Source organism: Gopherus flavomarginatus, chromosome 5 (assembly GCF_025201925.1).
Source record: "Gopherus flavomarginatus isolate rGopFla2 chromosome 5, rGopFla2.mat.asm, whole genome shotgun sequence".
Classification (NCBI taxonomy): domain Eukaryota; kingdom Metazoa; phylum Chordata; order Testudines; family Testudinidae; genus Gopherus; species Gopherus flavomarginatus.
The window spans coordinates 103,146,462-103,170,394 of record NC_066621.1 but is presented as its reverse complement, the minus strand read 5'-3'; the positions used below and the strand labels follow the sequence as shown (position 1 = coordinate 103,170,394).

The following is a 23,933-nucleotide window of genomic DNA, read 5'->3' as shown; positions in this document are numbered from 1 at the left end:
ATGCCCTCAGTGGGCATGCTTGGTAGATAGACATTTTACATTACGAAAATTGTGCAAATTACCTCCCCCATTGTGTTCTGAATATTCCGTGACTTTCCAGCCAGGAAATGCTTTTGTCCCTTCCTCTGTGTATTCTTCTGTGGTTTGAATTCTCATTTGCTAAATATATAAAGCAGGTTATTACCTTGGTCTGCTCTTCAAGACCTCTATACAGCCTCCCACTCTTGGAAATTCCTAAATAGAACCCTGCAGTTACACGTATGCTATCTTGTGCAAACCCTCATACTGATACTTTATATGTAAATTATGGCTACATTAATGCGAACTGAGATGTGAAACTATTTCTGGAAGCTTTTCTCTAGATACCTTTCACTTTCTTTCATATACTGTTCTTCATTTTGTTTGCTTATTGAAAAAGAAATGGAGAAAAGCATTTTGTTGAGGTTCATTCACAGCAGCTTCCCAAGAACTTGACCAAAATCTAATTCTTGAAGCTATACTTGTCTTTCCACAGACTGGCCTATGTCCTTAGAGTCTTGAGCTAGTTATTGCTCCATCTTGCATACAGCAGATTTACCCACATTGCCTATTGCTGCAGTTGAGATGCTTTAAATTAGCAACCGCCCCAACTGTGACTATCTAATGGCAGGATCTGAGACCCAGATCCTCAAAAGATATTTAACTGCCTAGCTCCCATTAATTTCAATGGGAGTTAGACACCTGATTAACTTTTGAGGATTTGGGCCTAAGTTGCTGATTGCCTAATGGATCCAACCTAGGTCATGATCAAGCTGGGTAGAGCAAGTCACTATCTCCTGCTCATCATTTTACGGCAGCCTTTATATTAATAGATGGGGGGGGGGCATGCAAACTAAATTCAGGTGATTCCCTTTCAGCAGTAGACCATCATTTGTTTTCTCTACTACTTGAGCTTCAGACATGATGCACCACTCATTTATCAAGCCTCTTAGAGTTTTTTTAAAAAGGGGGGATTCTTCCTCTCTTGGGAAGAGGCAGAAGGTGTAATGTAATTAGAATGGTTCAGCAGTTCTGTTTACATTCATATTGGGGATACCCAATCATATGACAACCATGCCATAACATTCCTGGGTTTTGTTTGAATAGAGGGACGAAACCATGTTCAGGGAACTATCCTACAGACAGCACTAAAGGTCTGGTCTGTAACATGATTATTGGCCCTGTCAACACAGGGGGGAAAAAAAAATCAGTCCGTGTTGTAAGATGGCTAAGGCCCATACACAGTAGTAACCTTTGTGTAGTTGGGAACTTAGGGAAGAGAAATTAAGTACCATTCATGCTCCATTTGTATCAGACACATGAGGCATATATCTCCATCTCATGCACAAAAAGGGCTTGATCCAACTCCCATTGAAGCTAATGGAAAGGAATCCACAAAGAGAAGAGACTATAAAATTAAATGAGAATGCACCAGGATCTTGGAGAGAGGAAGGAATGGTAACCTCACTTTCCATGTTCAGCTGTGCACTAAAGGATCCCTAAACAACAGCCAATAAAACACGAGTTGTTGTAAGAAACCCCATACTTTGAAATAAAAGTTCTCAAGTGTCCTTTCCTCTGAGACAATTTGGGGAATCTGTATATGTACAGCTTATGAATTGTCGGATACAAGAGAATTGTTACAGGTATCTGTGTCAGACTGTACACTCCATTTTGAATGTGATGTTTATTTGCTTTTTCTGTGGTTCTCCTGAATTTCAAGGGCCAGTGTCCAAGGGCTAACAATAGAGGTCCATTAAACCTTGATGGTCTCCTTTCCATATAGAAGCACCCTAGGCTAAAGGCTGGATGCTATGCAAGAGAACTGCTTTATCAGGGGACAGGCTGACTGGCAAAAGAATCACATGGTAGTGGTCTCTCCTGTTGAAGCAAAGCAGGAGGTCACATGACACAGAAGGCTGGAAGGCTATAAAAAAGCAGGAGCTGCTCCATTGTAGTGTTCTGGCTATTTTCACCAGCTGAAGCTTTTGGGAGCTGGATAGGTGTCTGAGGTAGGGGATAATCCTGCCCATCTGAGCACTGATTGTCCCCCAAGGGAAGGGTAAGAAACATTGCATTTGTGGTGTTTGCTATTTTCTAAATGATCTGTGCTTTTACTCTTAAGTAAAGAGTAATGGGGTGTTAGAATCCTGTGCAAAGTCAGTGTGTGTGGCTTTCACTACTGTGTATGCCTGAAGAGGTGAACTATAAACTAGCAGGCTCACATCTTCAATGGGATTCTGGGTTGTGCAAGAACTGCAGTTTCAGGGTATAAGTAACTGGACCACAGGATCCCCACTGGCAAGAGGAGTGTCAGACATGAGGTCTGCACCTGGAGTGCCCACCTACAGGCCGAACGCCAGGGACTGTGCCTATACTCTGTCCAGCTCCTGAGAACCAAGGGCACGTGAGATTCAGCATTTGAATGCCCTCAACAGCTGTGTGGCAAGGGTCCTGCGGGAAGAGTTCAACCAGAACTGTGAAACCCTGCAACCACAATGTCTATTCACTTAAAAGCATAAATTGCCGTGTCACAGACCTCTCAAAACAGCATTTGGCCTTTTTATAGTTGCTCCTAGCGGCCAGCCCTGTGTATTATTTTAAAGTGGAATGGCTGGTGAATCAACTATCACCAAGCAATATGGATAGTCTTATCCCTACATCCTCTTTATTCAGACAAGGGATGGATTGAGTCGGTCTGTCCATCTACATTAGACTAATTTGGTTAGCTCCTTCTCTTAGTAGACTGCAGTATTTTCCCTCCATAAAACCATTCATGGGAGTTTTTGGTGCAAATGCGAAGAGTATAACAAAAGAAACCCAAGGTGGAATTTGATAGAAATGAGAGCCAGACTATAGTTGCCCTCTCTCAGGAGCAACTTTTATGAAGTTACTCACACTTACAGGGTAGGGTAACACTTTTTGAAGTAGGAAGAAAAGACAAATGGGATGATTTTGAAAAGTTAAAATGTATTTGGAGACACCAAACTATTGTGGGTGGAAAGCATTTCATTATTTGGTCTGATTTTCCAAACTAACAGAAGCTAAAACAAAGAGTAAAGGGGAAAAAATACCTGATGTTCATTGTCCTACAGCATGTTAAAAATATTCATTTTAGCAAATTTATGGCATAGATGAGACAACTTTTTACAAGATTATCTTTGCTACAAAGCCTACAAAACATAGATTGAATGTGGAAGCTTCATAGAAAAAGTTCTAATAGCATGGGTTTATCGCCAAGCTGAAGAACACTGCTAGTTTACTAGAATGGCTCTTTGCCATGGGACTGAGTCTTAACTTCACAAAAGGAACGTTCCATTCAGACCTCACTGGAACAAACATGGTGGGGTTTAGTCCAGGTCTTATATGTTTTGATTGGCTGAATGACGGCAAACAAACGGAGTGTTCTCCTGGAGAAAACTAAAATGTCAAGATACCTCTTTGCAAGTCCAGTGGTTTAATAAGCATATTTGCCAACCTCTTGCGAAACAATAGCAAAACCAATTTCAGACCACCAGACTGGGAAACATTGCCAGAGATGTAGCCACACTGCTCCTTTTTCTTTCTCATCAGCTGTTTTCCAAAAGAGTTGCTATTTGCAAAAGAATAAATCACTTGACAACCATTGGTGGAGTTTTCCAATGCAGACAGACATCAAGGAGCTATTTTTTCATACGCTATATTAGCTCTTCTGAAATCATTTTGACCAAGACCTAAAATGACTTGTTTACAAAGATGTGTGGTAGGATCTCCATCAGATATCTAAGATAGTTTGTGTACTTTTGGCCCCCTGTTGAAAAATATAGGGATAGCTCAGTGGTTTGAGCATTGGTCTGCTAAACCCAGAGTTGTGAGTTCAATCCTTGAGGGGGCCACTTAGGGATCTGTGGCAAAAATCAGTACTTGGTCCTGCTAGTAAAAGCAGGGGGCTGGACTCAATGACCTTTCAAAGGAGATAATTTTTTTTTAATGGAAATATCCTAACTAAAATGTTCTACAGTCATGGAAAGCCCCACTTCACATTCTCAATATCTGAAACTTTCTGTTGGACTCATACCAGAATTTGCTTTAGGTAAGCTTCCTTTCCAGTACAGAGGTCTCCTGTTAAGCCTCATCTCAAAGTATGTGTCTAATCCTGACCACAGGTTCTCTCTTAGGTGGACAGGGTAAGAGACATAATGATTTCTAACACCAGTATCAAGGTACTCCAAACTTATGTAGCATCTAAAAATTGTCTTGCATACCTTTGCCTTCCCTTCCTTTTATCACAGCTCAGTATTCTTTGCATCTCTTCAAACTAGTTGCCCTACCTTGCAGCACTGAAGCATATTTACATTCTAACTTGTTCATAGATCTTTCTGCCTTGTGGGGCTACTTGGAGGAAAAATGTTACAGGTTCTTTTGCGTTGTTTTCCTGTTTAAATTTTCCTTAACTAGTCACTAATAATATGAAAGTCTGTTTGAAGAGTCCAATTTGGGTTAATGTTGGAAGAATCTTGCTTGAAGTGAATACCCCATTTGCAGGGCCCTACCAAATTCCCGGTCCATTTTGGTCAATTTCATGGTCCTAGGATTTTAAAAATCATAAAATTTCATAATTTCAGCTATTTAAATCTAAAATTTCACAGTGTTGTAACTGTAGGGGTCCTGACCCAGAAAGGAGTTGTGGGGAGTTGCAAGGTTATTTTAGGGGGTAGAGGTTGAGGTACTGCTACCCTTACTTCTGCGTTGCTGCTTTCAGAGCTGAGCAGCTGGAGAGCAGCGGCTCCTGGCCAGGAGCCCAGCTCTGAAGGAAGCTGTGCCACTTCTGTGCCAGCAGCAGCACAGAAGTAAGGATGGCATGGGATGGCATTGCCACCCTTACTTCTGTGCTGCTGCCTTCTCTGAAGGCAGACACTGCTCTCTGGCCACCCAGCTCTGAAGGCAGCAACGCAGAAGTAAGGGTGGCAATACCGCAATCCCAAAATAACTTTGCAACCTCCTTGCAACTCTTGTTTGGGTCAGGACCCCAAGTTTGAGAAACGCTGGTCTCCCCAATGAAATCTGTATGTGTAGGGTAAAAGTGCACAAAAGACCAGATTCCCATGGTGGGAAACCACATTTCATGGTCCGTGACATGTTTTTCATGGCCATGAATAGAGTAGGGCCCTACCCATTTGAGTTATTTAACTTATCTGCAGCCAAAGCTTGCTGTTTACCCTGAGACCAGGAGGCTATGATGAGAAGTGCACTGTTAGGAATGAGGAATTATAGAAGATGGAAATCATCCAAAACAAATGTTCTGAAAGAGTCAAGTTCAAAGGCTGAGCAAAAACGGATCTTGATGTCACATTATTGATCCCTGCCATACAAACTCCACACTTCAAAGACATGACACCTACTGAAAAACCTCACTTGGAGATGTGACATTTCACCACCATATGTATGCAACTGGGCACTGACTTAAAGTTCACTCTGTGTGTACATTTGAGTCTAAAACGTGCAGTGCTCCAAGACTCCTGAAATCCATCTCCCATGCATGAGTAGCGCTGATTGCCCCTAATGGCTGCTGCCTCCCCTTTGCCTTTCCCCAGATGCTCACTTCAAGTTCTGAACTAGGTATTAGGGATGGGATGAAAAGAAGCTTAGGAAAAATGTCTTGATTTTTTTTTCCAGCCTAAAGCTTTCTAACAGCAAGATCTATTAGACTGTGTAATAATCTCCCACAGGATGTACAAGCTACATTGTTTGAGTCATTTAAAACTGGTGCAAAATACTAGAGAATATACTGTGGTGGTGGTGGTCTTAAGGACTGGCAATGTGGATAGTACTGTACAAGACACAGAATACTGAAAGTTCCCACGTCAAAGAACTTACAATCTAAACAAGATAGACACAGGGTAAATAGGATGCACTGGGAAGTCCCGAGAGGAATTAACTGGTTCTTAATTTTTGCTGCTACTTCACACATTGGCTGGAGGAAAGAATGGACACTAGTACAGCTTTCTTTGGCGACTGAATTGGTCATCTCTATAAAATGCCTAAGCTTTTGTGAAATGTAGAGAGATTACATCCTTTTCCTCAACTGATATACCGGTAAATATTTTTCTCCCAGATACCTCTAAAAGGCATTCACTAAGGGACCCAGCAAGAACTTTTATCCTTTCTACCCACTTCCGTAAAAATTGAACATGGAGGGCCAGATCCACAGCTGGTGTAAACTGACCTAGCTCCACAGATATCAACGGAGCTATTCATACTTGCCCTAGCTGACGATCCAGCATATTTTGATTAATAATAGTACTTGGTATATTCCCTCTTTCAATCGGAGATAATCATTGACATGTCGTAGTCAAATCCCATATTTTACATGCAACATCGTTCTACAAAGTAGAATTTTTTTCAGTTCAGTTGTCTAAAGTTAACATGCAGAGTTAAAGGAAAGAAATAAGACTGAGGGTCAATTTTTTTTTTTAGTCTTTAAACAGCTTTTTAAAAAACTAATTCATATTTTTGGCAGACTCTCCTATGGAAAATGTTAAGTTATCAATGGCTGTTTTACATTTTGTTACAACCACAATCAGCTTTAGTTAACTAAATTAGCATTTAGCATTCTAAAGAGCAGTAACAACTCTTCTGTGCTTGTAATGTCATTAGCTCCTTATTAATATAATTTCTGTTGCCAAGCAACTAAAGCTTCTGTGCCATATTTGATGGAATTATGCCAAGATTATTTAAAAGCACAAATATGGGTCCCATTTTAATACAGAGTAAACCTGAGCTAACTGCTGAGTACTTTATCAAACAGAAATGTCAATTTTCAGTTTAGGGCAGTAATATTTAAGAGGTGGGGGGAAAAACCAGAAATTGAAGGATAGAAGGTAAACAAAATGCCATTTCCAGGTGAATCTAGTAGCAAAAAACTAAATGATAAAGATAATGTGCTTCAACGTGGGTGTGTATTCACGTATAAAATACGTAACTGCCTTTGAGTCAGAATTCTGTGTTACAGTTTGTGTGAATTAAGCTGACTTTCTAAGCTTTCCCCATCAGTGGCAACATGATTTGAGCAGGTAGGGAATGCTGACCTCACATATAACATCATCTGACTTTGTTTTTAAATGTCAATGTTTAATATTTTACAAATTGCCAGGTTGATGGGATTTGATGAATATATTGTACCCTAAGTTTGCCTTATGTATTGCCGGAAGATCAAACAGGATGCTTTTGAAACAACTAAATGCATAGAAGTCTAACCAGCTCTTGATGATTAGGCTGCAGTTTAGCACCTTATGTATTGCAAAGAGAACTGTGTAAGCAGACCCCTCTAGTCACAAGGAGATGCACTGAAATCACTAGGGTTACACACAAGCCTGGGTGGCTGCCCACATGGCTTTCTTTGCAGGACGGGGGCCTATGGTAATTACTAAGGTTCTCTAGAGTTACAGTGAATTTTATTCTTCTAAAAGAATTCTAAACTCCAGAGACTGTTGGCCATGGAGAAATAGGTGTGATCCAGTGGTCTGGGCACAGAAGGCCAGGAACTCCTGAGTGCTGAGATAAGCACTGATACTGACTTCCTCTCTGGCTTGTTGTATGTAACTTATTTAAAACAGCTTTTGTACCATTAGACTGGAGGATAGCTATTGTGATGCCAGTTTTTAAAAAAGATTCCAGAGATGATGCCAGCAGTTACAGGCTGGTAAGCCTGACTTTAGTACCAGGCAAACTGGTTGAAATTATAGTAAAGAACAGAATTGTCAGACACGTAGATGAACATGTTGTCTTGGAAGAGTCAACATGTTTTTTGTAAAGGGAAATCATTCTTCACCAATCTACTAGAATTCTTTGAGAGAGTCAACAAACATGTGGACAAAGGTGTTCCAGTGGATATACTATACTTAGATTTTTAGAAAGCCTTTGACAAGATCCCTCATCAAAGGCTCTTAAGCAAAGTAAGCTGTCACGGGATAAGAGGGAAGGTCCTCTCATGGATTGGTAACTGGTTAAAAGATAGGAAACAAAGGTTAGGAATAAATGGTCCATTTTCAGAATGGAGAGAGATAAATAGTGGTGTCCCCCAGGGGTCTGTACTGGGACTAGTCCTATTCAACACATTCATAAATGATCTGGGAAAAGGAGTAAACAGTGAGGTGGCAAAATTTGATGATGATACAAAACTACTCAAGACAGTTAAATTCAAAGTAGATGGCAAAGAGTTACAAAGGGATCTCCCAAAACTGGGTGACTGGGCAACAAAATGGCAGATGCAATTCAATGTTGATAAATGTAAAGTAATGCACATTGGAAAACCTAATCCTAACTATATATATAAAATGATGGGGTCTAAATTAGCTTTTACCCATCAAGAAAGATCTAGGACTCATTGTGGATAGTTCTCTGAAAACATTCACTCAACGTGCAGTGGCAGTCAAAGCGAACAAAATGTTGGGGATCATTAAGGAAGGGATAGATAATAAGACAGAAAATATCATATGGTATGACCACTTCTTGAATACTGTGCACAGATGTGTTTGCCCCAGCTCAGCAAGATATATTGCAATTGGAAAAGTTTCAGAAAAGGGCAACAAATGGTTAGAGGTAGGAATAGCTTCCATATGAGGAGAAATTAATAAGACTGGGACCTTTCAGCTTAGGAAAGAGACTACTGAGGGGGGATATGATAGCAGTCTATAAAATCATCACTGGTGTGGAGAAAGTAAATAAGAAGTGTTATTTACTCCTTATAACACCAGAACTAGGGCTCATCAAATGAAATTAATAGGCAGCCAGTTTAAAACAAACAAAAGGAAGTATTTCTTCATACAATGCACAGTCAGCCTTGCCAGAGGATGTTGTGAAGGCCAAGACTATAACAGGGTTCGAAAAAGAACTAGATAAATTCATGGAGGACAGGTCCATCAACGTCTATTAACCAGGATGGGCAGGGATGGTGTCACAGAAACACTGCCTATTTTGAACTGCTTTTCATGCATTTCTTAAGTGTTTAAAGCTAAATATATTCTTTTCTACTGCTAATATGAAAATATATCTAAGGTTTTGGGGGTACAGTAGGGGTTATACAGTAGCCCTGGTTAGGACACAGGTTGTAAGGAAAGATAGTGGGAGTTAAAAGGTTAGCTTAACTTATCTGGCAGTAGAGGGAGAGGTGGTTGATAATACAGGCTGTTTGGTATTCTGCTTGGGGTTATTTCTATAGGAAGGACTGGAGACAATTGTCTGTGCTCTCCTACATTAGCAAGCACTGCCTGCACATCTACACTAGGGAGGCACTAACTAGGGGCAGAGCTGCCTTTACTCCCTGGATACACCTGAAAATATAGAACGTCTTATAAGGTATGCTGGAGGGATTTGCTGTGCCTGTTACTGATAGTAGCTGCTGCATGCTTCAACATGAGAATGGAGAGGAATCATAAGATGCTGCTGGGATAAAGGTACCTCAGTTCTGAGGAATATTTTACTTTTCCTGCTGTATGGTACCAGCAAAGATTGTCTGGAATTAGCTTGTGTTTATGGTGGTTCTTTCTGGAGTCTCTCTGCCAGGACAGTGCCAGACTATAACAGGGTTCAAAAAAGAACTAGATAAGTTCATAGAGGATAGGTCCACCAATGGCTATTAGCCAGGATGGGCAGGGATAATCTCCCTAGTCTCCTGTTTACCAGAAGCTGGGAATGGACGACAGGGGATCACTTGATGATTACCGGTTCTGTTCATTTCCCCTGTGGCACCTGGCATTGATCACTGTCAGAAGTCAGGATACTGGGCTAGATGGATATTTGGTCTGATCCACATGTTTTTGGCAAGTGTCAAAGACCATCTACAAAGGATTTTCAAAAATTTTGGTTTATACCCCTTTGTGTTTTTATTGATGTATAAAGTAGGCCTGAAACATGTAGATCATGGGTAGGCAACCTATGGCATGCGTGCTGAAGGCAGCATGCGAGCTGATTTTCAGTGGCACTCACACTGCCTGGGTCCTAGCCACCAGTCTGGGGGGCTCTGCATTTTAATTACAATTTAAATGAAGCTTCTTAAACATTTTAAAAATCTTATTTACTTTACATACAACGCTAGTTTAGTTATATATTATAGACTTATAGAAAGACCTTCTAAAAACGTTAAAATGTATTACTGGCACATGAAATCTTAAATTAGAGTGAATAAATGAAGACTTGGCACAGCACTTCTGAAAGGCTGCTGACCCCTGATGTAGATATTGTTCCCACTTGTCCTTTTTATCTTAGAAGTATCAAAAACATCAATTCTGGTCTTCCCTCGTTCTGCTGGAAGGTTTATTGTGGATTTCAGATGATGTATACTGCTAGTATTTCTACTATAATGGAGGGGATGAGGGTGCCAAATCTTTAATACAGATGCTTTCTCCAAAATATTGTTTAGTGATTGAAATTAAGTACACGTTAACAAAACAAACAGAAATATTTGGAAGCAGTCTGAAGAAGTCATTTGGCTCTTGTAAAGTTGTTTCACTAGTTCTCATGTCTGCCAGCCTGGATAGACTAGTATGTGTGGTTTGTTTGTTTTAAATTAAAAAAACAAAAGGGGGGGGGGAATGAAGGATAGAAACTGAACAAACCTTTCAGAGAAAAGGGGCATAGCCTAATTTTTTTCCCTTAGTGGATGATCTTTAACATGTCTGTCTGTCCAATTGTAAAACAGGGATAATATTTATCTTCTTGGAGGTGCTGTGGAGGATCAATACTTTTCTGTACAGATCTGAAGAGGAAACGTGCTACAGAAGTATTCTAATCTACAGAACAGGTACAGTCATGTTTAACTTACTTTGCAAAACACCTACTGGCAATTATATCAATTTCAGGGTATGGTGGAAAGGGAAGTACATACAGACTGCCAGCACCATCCCCAAATTCACATCTATATAGAGCTTTCATTCAAATAGGTCCTCAAGGGCTTTTCAAGTTATGTTATGCTGACTCTACAAGGTGTGCTTATAAATATCACTTTGCTCAGTGACTGAAGTTCTGTTTAACTAAACAAGCAATACTATAGATCAGTTATTAGGAAGTTAAGAATACGATAATCATGTGAATTTGCAGGTAGAAGTTGTGGACAAAATGAAATTATGCAACTTAAAAATTGGCCAAGACCTGGGTTCTCACTCCTAGATCTCCTGCAAAGCACCACAGAATCTCTAACTATGGTCAATCTTGTTTTTTACGATTCAAGTGAAATATCTTGCTGTAGGAGTACTGTACTGCATACAATTCTGAACAAATATTTTCAGTATAGTTTCAGAATTAGGCTTCTAAGTGCAAGACTACATCAAATAATGATATTAATCCATGTTATACTGCAGTACATATACTATGGGAAGCTATTTTTACTGTCAGATGCATAATGCAATGAGATGTACAGTGCCTTTAGACGACAAATCTATATTCCACAACTTTTTGTTTTGTATTGCCCTTATGATTCAAGTAATTACCACTTGAAGCCATTCTAATAAGCACGGTTTTGTTCAGCAGAGATGATTGAAATGTAGAAGAGCTCTGCATATGTCTATCCATTCCAGTAGGTTGACAGATTCTAATAGTCTTTCCATAGCTCTTCCCTTTGTTCGAGCTTTAGTAAAAGAAACTGACTTAGGGATGTGAATCGTGACATGTATTAAAGGAAGCTGTTTCAAGCATCCTTTTACTAATAAGCTTTCTACTTTGCTGTTTAGGATTACAGGTCTGTGGTGAGACCAGAAGGGTCCCCTGGTTGTCTAGAAGAGATGAAATGCATAAATAGGAAACATTGTCTTATCTTATTAGCACTAGGGGGGTAAAACCATGTTCAAAGGGCAGTAGTAAAAATTTTGGACAGTTGACTGATCTGATGACGGAATGTTGCATACAATATAAACTTCAAAGACTTGAGGAAGCCTGCACTGCTTTTTAAAGCACGATGGAAGCGTTTGTCACATAAGTAAAAGGTATGTTAGGTGTTTGCTCACGTTCTGAAACTCTAGTGTAGACAAAGCAGATAGACATTGTCTGCAAATCCTAGCACAATGGTCAATAGAACAACTTCCACTGAGGTCAGTGGGGCAGAATTTCACCCTAATACATAAGCTTGAGTGGAGGCCTAAGCTTCCCCCTAGGCGTTGGCTGTATTTAGGAGAAAGGGTGGGGTTTTAAAACATTGTAACTAATACATTTTAAAATTCTAATGGTCACTTCTCCTCCCTAATGTAAGTTAAAATACAACTTGCCCTGTTTACATTAGGGTTTTAAAACATGCTTAACAACAATTTTGCTAACACACTTAAAATATCTTTTAGCCCAGGGGTGGGTAAACTTTTTGGCCCGAGGGCCACATCTGGGAATAGAAATTGTATGGCGGGCCACGAATGCTCACAAAATTGGGGTTGGGGTGCGGGTTGGGGTGTAGGAGGGGGTGAGGGCTCTGGGGTGGGGCCAGAAATGATGAGTTCAGGGATTGGGAGGGGCCTGGGGTGGAAAAGTGAGGTGCGGGGGGGGGGTGAGGGCTTTAGCTGGAGGTGCAGACTCTGGGGTGGGGCTAGGGATGAGATGTTTGGGGTGCAGGAGGGTGCTCCAGGCTGAGATCAAGGGTTTTGGAGGGTGGGAGGGGGATCAGGGCTGGGGCAAGGGGTTGGGGCGTGGGGAGAGACTCGGGGGTGCAGGCTCCCAGCAGCGCTTACCTCAAGCAGCTCCCTGAAGCAGCAGCATGTCCTGTGCAGCCAGGCAGCTCTACACACTGCCTCATCTGCAGGCACCACCCCTACAGCTCCCAATGGAGTACCGGAGGGGGCCACTGGAGTGCACAGGAGCTAGAGGAGGGCCATGCCGCTGCGTCCGGGAGCCACGTGGAGTGGCCTTCAACCTCGTGCCCTGGCTGGAGCGCCAGAGCAGGGCCATGTGGCTGCTTCTGGGAACTGCATGGAACAGCTCCTGACCCTGCTCCCCAGCTGGAGCGCGGGAGTGGGGCAAGCTCCAGACCCTGTTCCCCAGCGGGAGCTCAAGGGCCAGCTTAAAACAGCTGGTGGTCCGGATCCGACCCAGGGGCCACAGTTTGCCCACCTGTTTTAGCCTATTCTAGACCAGCCCTAGCCTTCAACTCAATGAGCTTAGTCTATGTTAAAGCCTAAACTACCTGATCTATACTAGTTTTGAACATGTTAGTTGCAGTTTTCTAATGACCTCTCTAAACCCTACTCATGATAAACCCAAAGGTAGAGTTATCTGGGAGAGATACAAGGGGGAGGGCTCTTATCACCAAACTTTTTACTTACACACATATATAATTAAGTGCAAAATTACCAGCTATGACAGACTTCTACATAATGGATCTCAAACCCCAGAATGCTATGCTCATAATTACAGAAGAAGCTGGTGTAGACCAGTGTGTTGTGAACAGTTCACATGTCCATGCCCAGTGTACATAGCTGACAGACATGATCATCCAGTGACCACCACGGAAATATTCATCCTTTCAGCTGCTGACTAGCCAAGCTATTCTGTGAAGGAATATCACACTTTCTGGACTTAAAATATCAAACACTGAGCCTCATGTATTTAAATTAGATCACTTATCAAATGTGTTTAGCCCTTCCTGTGCCACAGCTTGCTGCCTGCCTGATTCACAGGTTAAGGTTTCCGTCAGAAAAGTGACTAAAAATGGAACTGTTCTGTTCAAGATATCTATTGCCTGTGTTTGTTTAAAGCAGACAGAGCCAATACAGCTGGGGAAGAACAAGTCAGCTTCTATTCTACCTCAAGCATCAACAAAATGGAGGTTTAAAGAATCTTTATTACTGGCAATGATGTCAGAGGCAGAAAGCCCAACTTGAGTTGCAGATCCCAGATTGAGTTTGCAGGATGTCAGTTGGAAAACCCTTCTTTTGACTTGTAAATTGAACAGACATGATATGAAAACACTGGATTCAATAGGCTCTTTTTCAGACCCAGTGTCATTGTTGGTGACACGCTCTGTTATCTGTGCTTCTGAAATGCTCTTTTAATAAGAAAAGTGACACTAATACAGATACTTCTACTACAAATTCACTCTAATGTTGTGCTGTATCTTTAGCCAAGCAGCACAACTTCTGCACTCTCATTGTTTCCAAACTCTCAGCCTCAGCCCCTTTTGCCACCTGCAATTTACTCAGACCCTCCTCCCTGTCTGCTCGGGATCTTGCTACATTCTTCAAAAAGAAAACTGATATGATCCAAGGGCACCTCCCCCTTCCTTCCTTACTCCCATCACCACCATCTCTTCGCTGTCCCCACCACTGAAATTGTGATTTCTCTCATGCATATTAATTCAAGTTCAGCAGTTTCTCGATGGAGTCTGTTTTTGAAGCTTTTCTGTTGCAAAATTGCTACCTTTAAATCTGTTACTGAGTGGCCAGAGAGGTTGAAAAACACTAACCCGGGAACCTATCCTTGCAACAAAGCCCGATGCCAACTCTGTCCACATATCTATTCCAGTGACACCATCATAGGACCTAATCACATCAGCCACACTATCAGGGGCTCGTTCACCTGCATATCTACCAATGTGGTATATGCCATCATGTGCCAGCAATGCCCCTCTGCCATGTACATTGGCCAAACTGGACAGTCTCTACGCAAAAGAATAAATGGACACAAATCTGACATCAGGAATCATAACATTCAAAAACCAGTAGAACACTTCAACCTCTCTGGCCACTCAGTCACAGATTTAAAGATGGCAATTTTTTTAACAGAAAAGCTTCAAAAATAGACTCCAACGAGAAACTGCTGAACTTGAATTAATGTGCAAACTAGATACTATCAATTTAGGCTTAAATAGAGACTGGGAATGGTTGAGCCATTACACACATTAAATCTATTCACCCATGTTAAGTATCCTCACACCTTCTTGTCAAACTGTCTTATATGGGCTATTTTGATTATCACTAAAGTTTTTTTCTCCTGCTGACAATAGCTCGTCTTAATTAATTAGCCTCTTAGAGTTGGTAGGGGAACTCCCACCTTTTCATGTTCTCTGTATGTATATATATCTCCTCACTACATGTTCCATTCTATGCATCCGATGAAGTGGGCTGTAGCCCACGAAAGCTTATGCTCAAATTTGTTAGTCTCTAAGATGCCACAAGTATTCCTCTTCTTTTTGCGGATACAGACTAACACGGCTGCAATTCTGAAACATGTTCTTAATAGCTTGTCCTCCCCCTCCTTTCCTGGTTCTCCTCCTATCTCTCTAGTTGCTATCAATGTTTCATTCACAAGATGGATCCCATTAATCCTCACTCCAGCCCTCATTGCGGTTCCCACAAAGCTCCATTCTTGGCCCCTTTCCTCACCTCCCTGTTGCTGGAGATCTCATTCAGTAATATGATTTTAAGTATCATCTTTACACGGATGACTCAGGATATGTCTATCCTGCAGTATAAGCCCAAAGTTCAAACTGAGGCTCAACCTGACCACCCCCCTTTACACAAATCACACTAACCCAGAACTCAGATTCAGAGTCTCAGGACCACACAGGGGTGGCATATCCAAGTCTGAGTCAAACCGGGACACAGGGATCAAGCCTTATTGGTTTGCAGTGTAGACACAGCCTCGTAGGACTCACAGTCAGGGAATCTACCAAAAACATTCCATGATGCCATGGGCTGAGTCTTTGTCCTCTGGACATTCAAGTTTTTTCTCACGCTGCATCTGAACAAAGGGCTAAAGCAGCTACACTTTGGGAGGCCTCTAGGAAGTCTGGGATATGGGTGGTTGGACTAAGGCCCACGTAAATCCCTATAGATACTGGGTCATCAGGTTCAGACCCAGGGTTCAGTAATTCCTAACCTGGGTTACAAATGAGTACAGATGCTCAAACCCTAGGTTAGCAGACCCCGGGTTTATTAAATTGAGTTCTACTAACTTTGAGCTTACCTTGCAGTGTAGACATACCCTCAGATCTACCTTTCCACTCCAGACCTCCCTCATTCCTTCCAAACTAAAAATTCAAAACTGTCTTTCAGAAAACTCCTTGTAGATATTTAGCCATCAGTTTAAGCTCAATATAGCCAAAATTGAGTTCTTGATCTTTCCCCTAAAGCCCTCTCCACTTCCATTGTCACTATGTACAACACTAACATCCTTCCCAACATTGAATCCTGTGGCACCTTATAGATTAACAGACGTTTTGGAGCATGAGCTTTCGTGGGATGCATCTGAGGAAGTGGGTATTCACCCACGAAAGCTCATGCTCCAAAACGTCTGTTAGTCTATAAGGTGCCACAGGATTCTTTGCTGCTTTTACAGATCCAGACTAACACGGCTACCCTCTGATACTTCCCAACATTGAGGCCCATTGTCTTTAACCCAGTCCCCTCTCTGGACCCACTCTTCCAGGCACTGCCTAAATCTTGCCTTTTCCTTCACACACATCTCCTAGATCTCGCTTTTTCTCTCTGTTCTGTCATAACTTTCCTACTCAGATCTGAACCTTAGAGTTCAGAGCATGAGAAGCTAGCATGAAACCTCCAAACTTAATTACCAGCTTGGATCTGATATCGCTGCCACCAGCCAGAATTCCAGTGTCTGGCTCACTCTGGTCTCCCCAAAACCTTCCCTGGGGAACCCCCAAGACTCAGATGCCCTGAGTCTCACCACAAAGGGAAATAACCCACTTCCCTTCTCCCTCTTCCCCTCCAGGTGTTCCCTCCCTGGGTTCCTGGAGAGATATACAGATTCAAGCTCCTTGAATCTAAACAAAGGGATTCCACCCTCTTTACCTCCTCCCAGATTTCCCCGCCCTGGGTACTCTAGGAGATTCCCTGCTTCAAGTCCTTGAAACACAAGTACCGAGAGATCAAATCTCTCTCCCCCCTCACCCAGAGGGTATGCAAAGTCAGGCTTAGTAAATCTAACACAATGAGATTTTCCCCCTCCCTTCATTTCTTAGCCTTAACCAGTGAAAAACACTCAAACGAGTCTTAAAAAGAAAGCTTTATATAAAAAGAAAGAAAAAGGACATAAAATTGGTCTCTGTATCAAGGTGACAATATACAGGGTCAATTGCTTAAAGGAAAAAATGAATAAACAGCCTTATCCAAAAAGAATACAATTTAACACATTCCAGCAACTACACACATGTAAATACAAAAAAAAAACAATATAAACCTATTGTCTTACTATCCTTGTACTTACAACTTGGAAATAGAAGATTAGAAAGCCTGGAGATAGAAAGATCACTCTCAGAGCTGAGAGGGTCACCGAACCAAGACAAAGAACAAAGAACTCACACTCAAAACTTCCCTCCACCCAGATTTGAAAGTCTTGTTTCCTGATTGGTCCTCTGGTCAGGTGTTTGGTTCCCTTTGTTAACCCTTTACAGGTAAAAGAACATTAACCCTTAGCTATCTGTTTATGACATGTTCACACTGCTAAACCTTGACACAGGTCCTCTTTATCTCACATCTTGTCACTTCAGCTTGCTTGTTTCTGTTCTTGACAAAGGTCATCTTGCCCCCATCCCTCCTTACATCCATTCACCACACTGCTGCAAAAAAATCATCTTCCTCGATCATTGCATCCCTTCATTGGTTGCCCCTTTCCCACTGCATGACACAAAACAAGTGCAAACTATTTGTCTTCATTTTTAAGACTACTTGACTTGGCCCTGTGCTAATTATCATCTCTGATATGGAATAAGGCTGTCAGCTCCCACCTACACTCCACTAGTGCTGCCAGCCTTTATTGCCTATTAGACACACATCAATTTTCAAACAGTTTTTGTCTGTGTGCAGTACCCAGCACAATTGGGATGTGATCCCTGACTGGGACCTCTCGGTGCTATTGCAAATATTAATGGAATAGCATAATGTACAGTGTGCATTTTAAAGGATCTTGTGTGCCTTCTTTTGGGGCTATTATATACTGAATTTTCATAGCAGAGATCTCTTTTTCACCAAGTAACTCTAAGCATTAGTTTCCCTACTGTGCTTCAAATACTAATTTAATAAAATGTAGATATAACATTTAAGTAAAACGTTGCAGTTTCCAGCACTGGATTTATCGGGGTAGTTATCTATAAAATCTTGCAAATCAGAGTGATTTTCTGAGATGCAGAAGGAAGAAAAATTCAGTCTGGAATAGAATTGTGATTGTCCATGGTAACTGGGTAGCATTCACTGCAATTTCAGGCATAGAGCGGACTCACTCAGCCTGTTGTTTGACTTGTACTTATTCAGCATCTAACACTTTTTTTTTTTTTTTTTTACCGGATCACAGAGCAAAATTTTATCTCCCCATTCCCTCTCCTGAAATGGACTCCAGTGAAGGTTGTTGGCGAGATGTTTGTAGTTAACTCTCTGTAAGCAACGTCTTTATATAGTTGTACCAGTCTTATTTCATGCTTTATTTAAATACTCTACTGTGAAGTCCCAAGATATTTTAAGAATTTGCACAGTTTCAAGGAAAACAAAACAAGCTATATAGGAAGCCTATTTGTGTAAGGTCACTGAATGGAAGAGACTGTGAAGTGCCTTTGGCTTATATAAGAATATGTAGATATCTACAATACAACAGAGTTCTCTCAAACAAGCTCTTCCATAAATCTTATGGTTACATATGCATTATTATTCTTCATTTCGAAGGATTAAAATATAATTGACACAAAAAATATATATTGACTAAACAAATAGGAATACTGGATGAAATCCTGGCCTCATTAAAGTCCATGGCAAACACCACATTGATGTCAATGGGGTCAGGATTTCACCTACATTATTTGAAATAAGTCACTGCAACCATTCTGCTAGCTTTTAATATAAAATGCATAATCCTTTTTCTTTTATAAAAATACAGGTACAAATTGAGAAGATTGGTTAATGAGCTAAAACAAATACAACGTGTATATAGGCTTACTTTAGCACTTAGTCTGGCTCATTTTGCCTGAAGAGAGATGCAAAAAAACCTCAAACTACTAACATTTGGGTAAGAGTGAAGGCTTTTTAGTGGTTTAATGGATTTTCTTATGTAGTAAAATTCAATAAAACTAGATGGAGGAAAAAGGATTGTTGGTTCTGTTCTTCTGCAGGTATGTATGTCTTTCCTTGCAAATTCTTTATAATCAGTAAGTAACAATGCATGCTTTCCTCACTGAGGTGTTGAAAGGATTAGTCATGGTTTGTACAGTGCTTCGAAGAGGTAAAGCACCATATCAATACTAAGTCTTTAACTCCTATAAATCCTTCACTGAAAAGAAACCCATCGGACTGCAACTCACCCTATGTATATGCACAAATACAACTTCCACTGCTCTGCCTATTTTTTGCAATTGACAACAAGTAGCTTGTTGGACATTTAGAGAAATCCATGTCATACTCAGCTTAATCTCCATTTGCAAAATCTGCAGTTTTCATGTTTGTTTACAGCTATTAAAAAGGTGAACTCTACAGATAAATGGGATGCCACAAGCTGCTGCTAGGGACTGAAATATCCAGCACATAGCATGGAAGTCTGTAATATTGGCAGTAATAAAAGAAAATAGTACTATATAGTGAAAGAAATACATCATTTAAAAAAACAAGTGATTTGAAAACTTAGATTTCTATCTTTATTCTTTATTAAGGCTTTGAAGCCCTCCATTTGATTCTATAAAATATCGAAAATAGTGTTTGCTAATGAAAACAGAAAGCATCTTTTTTCTTTTTTGCATGAGTTATACATCTCACATGGTGCTCTTCAATGTAGATATTTTGCTGGTGAAAGTAACAAATCATGAATAATTCATAAGCCAAAAAGTATACGATTGGGCTTTTCACTTGAATTTTCTCCTTAAAAGCTGATTTTTTTGTTTTAAGTATCTCTTCTGACTAAGTAACAAGCATTCCTACTTTACTGCACCTAGCCCACAAAACAACTCTTCTAATTTCTGACTAGACAATATAAAACACATTTACACAGTTTGAGAATATTGCATTCTCCATTTTCCAACGTTTCCTTGTTAAACATCCATCCATGTGCAAAGAATGTTTCCGTTCTGTGCATGGAGTAACAAAAAATGAAATGAAAATCACTTCACTTCAAATGCCTGGTAACTTTACTGTACTGATTAGGAGTATCTTCCCAGAAAAGAATAAAAGTTATCATTTTAAACTCTCATCATATTACATATTTATAGATCCATATTTCACATACATATATATAAAATGCTTTACTATATCTTAACATTTCACAAGTTACCTAAACTGCTACTGTACAAAAGTCTGAAAACATTTACACATGATTGTTTCAAATCAGGACACTCACCAAAAGACTGAAGGCAGGTTTCAATGAGGTTCTCCAGGCTGGCGCCTTTGGCTAAGTGTCCCAAAGGCATCATTACTCTGAACTCAGTAATCTGGGCAGGATTTGAATGGGAGGCACAAGAACTGATCTGCTTCAGTTCAAGTGCTGTTTTAGGGGCAGTGCTGCATCCTTGTGCAGGTTTCCTAAAGGAAAGGACAACAGTCAAGTGAGTACAATGAGAGCAAGGCAGTGGCAAATTTCATACAAGCCTCCACTGTGGGTTGGAAAAGGAGGAGAGATTGAAAAGGCAATTAGCTCCCTGGATTTGGGTTGGTGAAAAACATAACCCTCCCACTTGGCAAATGCACCAAAGAAACCCCTCTTTATAAAATATATTTCACCCCGAAAATATGCCTCTTTAGAGCATGGTTATAGAGCTCTTCATTTTTTAAAATCTATATATTTCAATCTTTATGTAAACATAATTCCCAAGCAAAGCAACAGGCATTCATATAATCTGACACAATCTAAAATCAAACAATGTACATTATAACACTGGGAAAATGCCCTAGTAATGACCATCCAGCCTATGGATATTTACATTTGGGTACTATGATGAAAGTGAATGGATTTAAGCCCTTAGTCAAACCCTGAACAATTCTGGAAGACATTTAAAAAAAAAAACTGTTAAGAAATAATGATAAAGCTCATGCCTGAAATATCAGCATGATTTTACAGTGGAATATTTTAGTTACGTGTTTTTGTTTCTATAACTGCTCCCATAAATGTCCACTTATACTGAATTTTTCTTGCTAAGTTACTAATGACTGTTAACAACAACCTTATTGGTCAGACTTTCCAAAGCGGCCACTAAAACTGCACCCATAATTCTGCAAGTGCCTATTTTTAGATGTGTATTTTTCACACCTAAAGGTTTTGTATGTACAAAAACCTTCTGTGTTTACAAACAACATTTGAGTTTACCTTATTTTTACACACAAATTACATTTTCCTGCAAACATAAGCGATTGAGAAGGCACAAAAATCATAGATAAAATGTGTGCTCAAATTTGCATTTGCAAAGCTGCAGGCACCATTTTGAAATGCCTTTGAAAATATGGCCTGATCGTTCCCAGTCAGTGATAACCGCTCTGTTCAATAAAACGGTTAGCTGTTTTTAGGTATGTAAGTTGCACCCCACTGAAACATCTTCTAAGAGAGAACATTAAAAATCATAAGTGGGGTGAATTTTACTGATGGTGGAAGTAAGGCACAGATGGCATTGTCTGAAACAAAACTTGGTACAGTAAGCAGAAGTGCAGATCTCCTTCATGCACAGTTTGAACCCTGCAGTGAAACTCATGTTTTAACCCCTGTAGGTTCAGGCGCAAATATAAAATACTTATTCAATACAGTTTTTCATAACCAAAGCACTTAAGATATTAATTAATGAAATCTAGCCAAGGCCCTGTAAGGTAGATTTTTAGAGTTAAATTGTTTCTGGTGTAAACCCACTCTCTGTATATTACTGATAAGGAAGACAAGCTACAGGGGGAGTGATTTTAGTGTCAGAGCTGAAAGTAGACATCAGGCATCCCTGACTCTAGGTCTGTGCTCCAAGGGGAGTTATACATACCTAACAAAGAGAACAGAGCCCTCACGCCATAGCTTCAGAAATGAATCTCAATCCTTATCTGCAATTTCTCTGCCATTAGAGTGCTGTGCAGTTCATGACACTCATTTCACATGTCACGTATGACCACGCTTGAAGCCAAATCACCAGAAATACAAAGCTAGTGTATGATGGTGCTGCTGATAGAGATGCTAAACACCCCCATCCATTCCTGTTGAAGTCAGAATTCTTCACACAGCAGTATCAGCCTGTCTCCTATTTTGTCTAAATGTTCCTTCCCTTAGCTTTATTGTGTGACCTCATGGTCTCATTTTATGGGTCTAACAGGAAGGAACCGATCACTTACAATATGCCCTTTGTCGATTCCCTTCCAACTCCCATTCGAGCCAGGCTGCCACAGCATTATAGTGGCAGTAAAACAAAAGTTACATGTAGTAGGTGTATTATTTTGGCTTGGGCCAGAATGCACTCAGAACTGAACAGTGCACAAAATAAAGTCAGTCCCCACCCTACAGAGCTTACAGCATGGCACTTTCTGCTTTCAAAGCAGGGTACAGAGGGTAACTAATCAATGACATTAGCTGAATTCATCAATTAATTAAAAATATCTCCACTTACAGCAGTTAGTCAGCATGTAAGGGAAGTGGAAGTGAACACGTCTTTTTTTCCCATCCTGGATTTCCACTGCAAACTTTTGAAGGGAAAAAGAAATCACGAAGTAATGAATGTCAGCTTGTGGGCTAGCACCCAACACTAGGTGGTGTTCCCATGTGAGAGGACTAGCACCAAAGCGATGACTTCTCATACACCACACTATAGACTCAAGCACGTTACCCCAAAGCGACAGGTGAGGAGATTTTTCAGACAGAATAAGAGATCCACAGGCTCGGACATTCCTGCAACAGCAACCACAGGGGAGGCAAGATCACTCCAGCAGCATTCCTGCTAGGCCACCCCATTTATTACAACTTTCAGGTATTCTCAATCCAGCCCGCTTTTCAAAACAAGACAAAAGCCCAGCTCCCGCTGGGAAAGTTACAATCAAGATGGGGAAATAGGCTCTTTTTACGCCCCCATTTCCCTCCCCTCTTTCCCCCGGGTTAACCGGGTAGCAAAGCGATGGGCTTTAGACACGCTAATGCAGCAGCCTGGATTTCAAGCTTCAGGGCACTGCTTCCCCTTGCAGGTCACTTCATCCCAGCCTCCCTGCAAGCGCGGCAGCTCTGGCCAAGCCGCCCAGGCTCCAGCCCAGCGCGGGCTCCCCGGAACCAGGAGCGGGTCCGGGCGCCGCTAACTCTGCCTTTCAGTGCGCGTGTGGGAGGGGGGTCCCGGGAACAGCTCCGGCCCGTCCATTTGCCCCGCATGCCCTCCCGCCCGCATCTGCCGCCTCTTCATCCCCTAGCGCCGCCAGGGAGCTCCCGCCTGGAGAGGGGTCCCGAAGCAAAGTCCCGGCTCGCTTACGGGTTCTCTTTCCTCTTCCCTAAGGTTCCCATCTCGGAGCCAGCCTCAGCCCTGCCGGGATCACATGGCGAGCGGGGTCACCAGGAGCAGCGAGGTGTCTGAGGAGCAGCCCCGGGCATCGCATCGCATCGCTCCCTCCTCCCCACTCGCTCTGTTTCCACCCGCCGAGCAGCTTCTCTAGAGAAGCAGTTGCGAGCGGTGCAGCGGCAGCCGCCGCCAGCTGTGACAAATGAGGGCGCAGATCTTATCGCCAGAAGGAAGTGCTCTGCTGCTCTTCTCCGAAGCCGCCGCGCTTAACAGGTATGGAACCGCAGCAGACTCCTGCTCGCGCGGGCTCATGGCAGCAGCAGCAGCAGCAGCAGCATGTTCCAGGGCAGGGCTCTGTCTGCAACGCACTTGCTTACCCTGGCGGGCCGAGAGGGCTTCAAAGCCCAGCAGAGTTTCATGCTAACCGGAGAAACTCATTTTCTATTTTCAGTGGAACACAGTTTTTGGTTTGGTTCGTTTGGGGGTTTTGTTTTTTTAAATGGCTTCTCTTTTTTTTCTTTTCTCCAGAATT

At 41.5% G+C, this 23,933-nt stretch overlaps 1 protein-coding gene across 1 annotated transcript in view; it reads right to left on the bottom strand.

The window, feature by feature from the left end:
• The window catches only part of RASGRP1 (RAS guanyl releasing protein 1), an 86,025-nt gene extending 62,407 nt beyond the window's left edge, over window positions 1-23,618 (bottom strand). Inside the window, exons 1-2 of the mRNA XM_050954827.1 lie at window positions 23,375-23,618; window positions 20,302-20,483 (exon numbers count right to left, since the gene is read on the bottom strand). Of these exons, the coding sequence (XP_050810784.1) occupies window positions 20,302-20,483; window positions 23,375-23,406 (214 nt within the window). The 5' untranslated portion in view covers window positions 23,407-23,618. The remainder of the gene's footprint in view (window positions 1-20,301; window positions 20,484-23,374) is intronic.
• Window positions 23,619-23,933: the final 315 nt, after the last annotated feature.